This window comes from Cebus imitator, unplaced genomic scaffold (genome assembly GCF_001604975.1).
Source record: "Cebus imitator isolate Cc_AM_T3 unplaced genomic scaffold, Cebus_imitator-1.0 Scaffold348, whole genome shotgun sequence".
Classification (NCBI taxonomy): Eukaryota; Metazoa; Chordata; class Mammalia; order Primates; family Cebidae; genus Cebus; species Cebus imitator.
Genome location: NW_016107663.1, coordinates 186,731 through 193,250, shown reverse-complemented (window position 1 = coordinate 193,250; position 6,520 = coordinate 186,731). Strand labels below are relative to the sequence as shown.

The 6,520-nt window shown below is 56.3% G+C and overlaps 1 protein-coding gene across 3 annotated transcripts in view; it reads left to right on the top strand.

Moving 5' to 3' along the window:
* Window positions 1–6,520, top strand: part of RCCD1 (RCC1 domain containing 1) — an 11,613-nt gene that overhangs the window by 1,066 nt on the left and 4,027 nt on the right. For 2 of the 3 annotated variants that reach the window (XM_037730514.1, XM_037730515.1), the window contains exons 2-9: window positions 117–208; window positions 952–1,217; window positions 1,433–1,823; window positions 1,924–2,045; window positions 4,137–4,235; window positions 4,554–4,724; window positions 5,219–5,248; window positions 5,782–5,937. In XM_037730514.1, coding sequence (XP_037586442.1) covers window positions 1,052–1,217; window positions 1,433–1,823; window positions 1,924–2,045; window positions 4,137–4,235; window positions 4,554–4,724; window positions 5,219–5,248; window positions 5,782–5,933 — 1,131 coding nt within the window. In that variant the 5' untranslated portion in view covers window positions 117–208; window positions 952–1,051 and the 3' untranslated portion in view covers window positions 5,934–5,937. Of the gene's footprint in view, window positions 1–111; window positions 209–951; window positions 1,218–1,432; window positions 1,824–1,923; window positions 2,046–4,136; window positions 4,236–4,553; window positions 4,725–5,218; window positions 5,249–5,781; window positions 5,938–6,520 lie in introns of those variants that run through there. The other variant, XM_037730516.1, reaches the window with a different exon arrangement.

Below are 6,520 nucleotides of genomic sequence, written 5' to 3'. Positions count from 1 at the left end.
AAAAAAAAAAAAAAAAATAATAATAATAATAATAGGAAAAAGTCTGCTCCAGCCGAACCTGCTTGAAGTGGCGTTGCTGATGGAACCACCAGATTGCGTTTCTCTCCCCATTTAAGGGTTAGCTCCTTCGGAGCAGACAGCTGCCCTCACTGGCCCAGAGGAGGATCGCTCAGTAAATGCTTGCGGGACGAATAAGTGACTAGATAAGGTACAGTTGAAATTGTGACTGTAAGTTTCTCAAAACCAATAAGATATCCAGGGATAATTTTTTGTCAACGTTAAATACTGGACTCAGTAAGCTAATACTGTGTTTATCATGGTGTTATGTACTCGCACCAAACCTTTTATTTGCATTTATTACAAGCAATTCTAAAAGGTAGGTTCAAACACCACCGCCCTCACCTCCCTTTGTAAACTGAAAAAATGCGGTTGGACTCGGGTTAATTGGCTAAGGTCACAAGGCACCGCGAGGCGTTGGTAACTGTGCAGGGCACTGCCTCCCACTCGCGCGTCTGCGTTCCACTGTGGGGTGGGGAGCAGAGCGCCGTGTGCGGAGTTGGCGGGACCTGATTTCAGCCCTCTGCCCCTCTCTGTCTAGCTGTACGATTGTGTAAGGGTTACTTTCTCTGGGAATCTCCTCTGTAAAACAGGACAATTTTGGTTCCCAAGATTACATGGGATAAAGTGCCAGATGCTGGGAAGCTGCGGGACGGGGTGGGAGTGTCGGGGGCGCCCGGATCCTAGTCTAGTGCCTAAAGGGCACCCACTTTGTACCCACTTTGTGGCACGCTGTGCTTGAGCCAAAAGGGAGCACAGGGAAGTGCCCCACTGGATATTTGAGAATCTTTGTAAATCCTGTAGAGCATTAGCTAAGGCGCCGGCTCAGCGAACCTTGGAGGCATGGACATCATCTGCCTTTGTAGTCAGAATGACAGTTTCCCCATTTTACAGATAAGGCAGCTCCAGCCCCTGGAAGGCCAGAGACTAGCCAGCGGGCCACTAGGGGGTCCGCCGCAACCAGGTGGCGGCCGGCAGAAGGCGCTGCCGGGACATGGCGGAGGAGCCGCCGGGGACCTGGTTCGGCTTCGGTTTCTGCGGCTTTGGGCAGGTGCCGGGCTCCGGACGCGGGTGCCAGGTGCACAACCCCGAGCCGCTGCAGGCAGGCGTCGACATCGGCCACGTGACCGCAGGCTGGAGCTACACCGCCTTCGTGACCCGTGAGCACTCCCCGCCCCATCCCCGCACCACTGCGGCCATTTCAGGGTGTTTCTCCCTTTCAGGCCGCCAGCCCCACGTTCTGATTTGGTCCCCATTCCCGCCTCCATTCTGTCTTAGACCCTGTTCCAATCTAGACCAGCCCCCAGCGCCGCCCCCAGTTCTAGGTCCCCAGGATATATCCCTTCCCCTCCCCAGCCTGCTCTTCGGTCCGCAGGTGGAGGCCGCCTGGAGCTCTCTGGCTCAGCCAGCGGCGCAGCGGGAGGCTGCAGGGACGCGTGGGCCTCAGAGGGTCTCCTCGTGGTGCTGCACGCCCGGCCCGGGTTGGGGGCGTTACTGCAGGCCTGGGCGCCCGGCTCGGCCCTGCGTGGGGAGCCCTTGTGGACCCAGAATGTGGTGCTGGAGGCCCAAGGGGAAGACGATCCCGGCGGTGAGGCCCAGGCTGGGAGGCTGCCCCTGCTGCCCTGCGCCCGTGCCTATGTGAGCCCCCGGCCGCCCTTCTACCGGCCTCTGGCTCCGGAGCTGCGGGTGCGCCAGCTGAAGCTGGGCGCCGAGCACGCATTGCTGCTGGACACTGCGGGCCAGGTGTTCTCCTGGGGCGGGGGCAGGTGAGTGGGGGCGGGGGCAGGTGAGGGTTGGTGACTGGAGAAGCAAGCGCAGGGGGACCCCGTAATGTGACTGTAGCTGACGCGGGTCTCCCTTGCTCAGGCATGGACAGCTGGGCCATGGGACCCTGGAGGCAGAGCTGGAGCCAAGGCCCTTGGAGGCGTTGCAGGGCCTAGCCATGGCTGAGGTGGCCGCGGGGGGCTGGCATTCTGTGTGTGTGAGTGGTGAGTGACAGTGCTTCTCCAGACGAGCTTGTGATTTTGTGCAAACCTTCCTCCTGTTTTCCAGTTTGGGTGGGTGGCAGGCCTCCTCCCACACTCATCCGTCTATCGCATCGCCCAGTCAGTTATGATTCCTTAATACCCCTCACCCTCAGCCTCCACCGCCTCCACCATCGCTCACTCATACCTGTGCTCTGGCATGTGTTCCTAGCTTCTCTGACACTGGTCTCACTGCCCCTCCCATCCCCACCTGCACCCAGCCAGAACTCTTTCTACAGTGCTGCCAAGAGTGTATGGGGTTGAGGGGGCAGCCGAGCCAAGGAGAGCGGAGAAAGGCTGCAGGTGCCTTGGGGGCCATGATGTGCGGCACAGAGTAGACGCTGGGTGCCCACCAGGCCCCAGGATGCTGCGGGGTGTGACCCTGTGATGGTGCCACACTGGCCAGAGTGAGGAGGGCCGCTTGGTGATCCAAGTGCCACTCCCTCCTCGGCTGTTAGAGCGCATACAGAGAGGGCGAGGCTGAGAGCAGGTGAGCTTTGCCTGTGTCTAGGACCCTCCTTTTGGCTGCTACTTAGATCACCGGGTGGCTTAAGACACTACCAGTGCTGCCGGGCGCGGCGCCTCACGCCTGGAATCCCAGCACTTTGGGAGGCTGAGGCGGGTGGATCTCGAGGTCAGGAGATCGAGACCATCCTGGCCAACGTGGTGTAACCCTGTCTCTACTAAAAATACAAAAATTAGCCAGGCATGGTGACAGGTGCCTGTAATCCCAGCTACTCAGGAGGCTGAGGCAGGAGAATCGCTTGAACCTGGGAGGCGGAGGTTGCAGTGAGCCGAGATCATGCCACTGCACTTCAGCCTGGGTGACAGAGCGAGACTCCGTCCCAAACAAAACAAACTTAGCAATGCCTTCCGTCCCACCATATTCTCATGGAATGGGCCTGGGCTGGTTGCCAACCCTGAGCTGAGCCAACGTGGTGAAATCTTGTCTCGACAAAAAATTTACAAATGAGCTGGGCATGGTGGCTCGTGCCTGTGGTCTCAGCTATTTGGGTGGCTGAGGTTGGACGATCGCTTGAGCCGTGAAGCAGAGGTTGCAGTGAGCCAAGGTCATGCCACTGCACTCCAGCCTAGGTGACAGAGCGAGACTGTGTCTCAAAAAAAGAACTGGGCTGGAGAGAAGAGACCAGAGGGCTGGAAATAGCCCAGTGGGATGCCTCACACTCACGGTCTAGAAGGAATTTGAGGCCTTAAGGTGGGTGTAGAGGTTGAAGCATGGGCACATCCAGCCAGGCTTCTTAGTTTCAGATCATTGCTCAGGTCCTGGGACCTTGGGCCTGGTCTGTGACCACTCTGTGCCTCAGTTGTCTCGTGGGTAAAATAGGGATGCTGCGTAAGTGGCGATACCGTCGTGTAGGGCTGTTGTGCCAATTAAGTGATTATATTTGAACAGCACATAAAACATCAGCATGGATTTTGCGCTTCATCAAATCAGCTGCTGCTGTTAGAGATGTTTGGCGTTAAGTGGCTGTTCCAACCAAAAAGCTATGGTGAGTGCGGCTGCGGAGGCGCGAGCTGCACGTGGCTTTCTACAGGACCTGCCCTGGGTGAGAGCAAAAGGGCACGAGCCGGCCCAGGGGTGCTTTTGTTTATTTATTTAGAGACAGGGGTTTCACCGTGTTGCTGAAGCTAGCCTCAAAGTCCTGAGCTCAAGTGATTCACCCACCTCAGCCTCCCAAAGTGCTAGGATTACGGGCATGAGCCACCACCCCTGGCCCCAGCCCAGTGGTTTTGAAAGGGAGACCATTGGGGCACTTCCAGGGACACATCTCTGAAATGAGGGGCAATTTGGCAGCATAAGATTGAAAATGGAAAGTTCAGTGAGGGACTTTAAGGGTGACCTGAAGGCACTGAGGGGACGGGAACCTAAGACAAGCCCCTGGGGCCAGAGGGGAAGCACCTTGGCCTGGAGCGCTACCCTGGGCAGGCTGGCTTTGGATGTCCCCAGGAGTGGACGGGACGGGATGGGGAGGGGAGTTTGGATGGATGCAGGGGGTTCCCAGTCTGTTGATGTGTCCCCTTGATCTCTTTCAGAGACTGGGGATATCTATATCTGGGGCTGGAATGAATCAGGGCAGCTGGCCCTGCCCACCAGGAGCCTGGCAGAGGATGGGGAGACAGCTGCAAAGGAAGGTGAGGGTCAACTCGACTCCCACAGCTGCTGCCCCAGGATGTGGCTGTCATTCCTGACTCCTGGCTGAACGCTGGCCTGAGAGCTACATTCTCAGATGGAGCATGCGAGCCCTTACGGGAGGGAGCATCGGCAAGGCTGATGCCAGCCTTGGCACTACACTTGTGCAGGAGTGCCAGACCTGACTGCAGAACGTTGGGGTTCAGAGCACCAGCTTTGGAGCTAGGCAGTCGTGTGCCTCAGAGCGGTTGTGGTAATGAGTGACTGTGTGCATAAGGCTTAGCTCAGGGCTCAGTGTTCACATCATTATCATTTTAAAGGTACGGGACTGAATGCAGATGGCTCCCAGGCGAAGAGAATGGCCCGGGCTGAGGATGGAGCCCCTGCCCCCTTCATAGCTGTCCAGCCCTTCCCAGCTCTACTGGATCTCCCCCTGGGCTCAGATGCAATCAAGGCCAGCTGTGGATCCAGGCACACGGCTGTGGTGACACGTGAGAGGGACTGGAGGGTGGTTCAGGATGGAGCAGGAAGGCACTCTGCTCACTCCAGCTGGTGTCTGCAGAAAGGGGTGGGCAGCGGAAAAACTTCCGTCTTAAGGCTTCTGTGGCTCCTACAGAGCAGCTGCCTCGCTCACTGGATAAGCCCCAACCCCTGTGTGGTTTCACAGTAGCTCCCCAGCCTGTCAGGCCCAGAGGATTCTTCCTTCTGGAGGGAGGCTGATGTTCTTTCCTCCGTGCACCGCCACAGACACATTCCCCGCCCACCGCCGCCTCTGACAGCACGCCTGCCCAGTCTGGCCTGCGCTCGGTAGCTTGGCACAGGAGTTGCCCTCGGGATCCTCTACCATGCTGCATGTGATCAGCCAGTTGTTAAGAGAATGTTATTCACACCAGGTGTTTCTCATGAGGATTGCAACGTGCTAGCTGTGGGCTGTGCCAAGCCAGGCTGGACAAATGCCAGCCACTGACTGTCCTTTTGCTTTCAGGAACAGGGGACCTGTACACCTGGGGCTGGGGTAAGTAAAAGGATTGTTTTTGTAAGCCTGAAACCAAGGGGAGGAAAGACCTGGGAGTACAGGGCAGGTGACAAAGCCACCAAGACTAGAGGAAGCAGGGGCCTTGACCAGGTCACTGGGAAGACCAGGACCGTCCCGTCCCTGGGGTTGGAACAGATGTAGGCATACTCCAAGACCAGACAGGGGGAACATGAAGGGGATGTCGGTGCCACCCACCTAGCTCTCTGAAACACTGAAGGAAGTGTCCAACCAGCATCTACAAAGCATCGTTTTGCAGATCTGACACTGGATAGAGAAAAAGATACAATGGAAATGTGTGCTCTGAACATCGTAACTTGGGTAGCAGGGAAGTCTGGAGTGGCTGGTCGCCACTGGCCTCTTGGGGATCCCCAGGGTTACCTGGCTCTGGGTCTCCTCGATTCACAGACGCTGGGGCATAATCCCAGCGTCTCATTGGATAGTCTGGGCTCCTTCCTGGAGGGAAAGCAGCAAGACCCAGTGGAGACGATGCAAAGGGTCTGGTTTCGCTGTAGGTAAATATGGACAGCTGGGCCACGGGGACACCAGCAGCTGGGATCGGCCCCGCCGAGTGGAATACTTCGTAGATAAGCAACTCCAAGTAAAGGCCATCACCTGTGGGCCCTGGAACACCTACGTGTATGCTGTGGAGAAAGGAAAGAGCTGACTTGCGTATGTATGTGTAATAAAACACCTGTGAAACTCCCATCTTTGTCAAGGAAAACTGTTGCCTGCACCCCAAGGGCCCTGTGTTTGCCCCTCTCCATTACAGTCTTCCCTTTCACCTTCAAGCAGAGTCCTAAACTTGTCTGCTTTAGAAACAGCTGGAGAGCATTGAAAACTCTGCCGCCCAAGGTCAGCATCCTGACAGTGAAAGCAGAGCCTCTGGGGGTGTGGCCTAGATAGTGGTAGAGTCCAAGCTCCGCCCACCTCACCCAGGGAAATTTGACGTGCAGCTGAGATCGGAGCCCGTTCCAGCTCATCTTCCTTTTCAGCCCCTTCCCGGTTTTCGTTTGAATTTTGCCGTCCTTGTGTGCATTTCTATTCAACACAGGTGTTTGCCTTTGAGTGTTAGGTAAGTGAAATCGTCCTGTGTATGTGCTTTTGTGTCATTTCTGTCACTCAGCACTGTGTGAGCGATCCTTGTTGTTGGGTCCTGGAGTTCATTCATTTTTTTTTTTTTTTTGAGACGGAGTTTCGCTCTTGTTACCCAGGCTGGAGGTCCAATTAAACCTCTTTCTTTTATAAATTGCC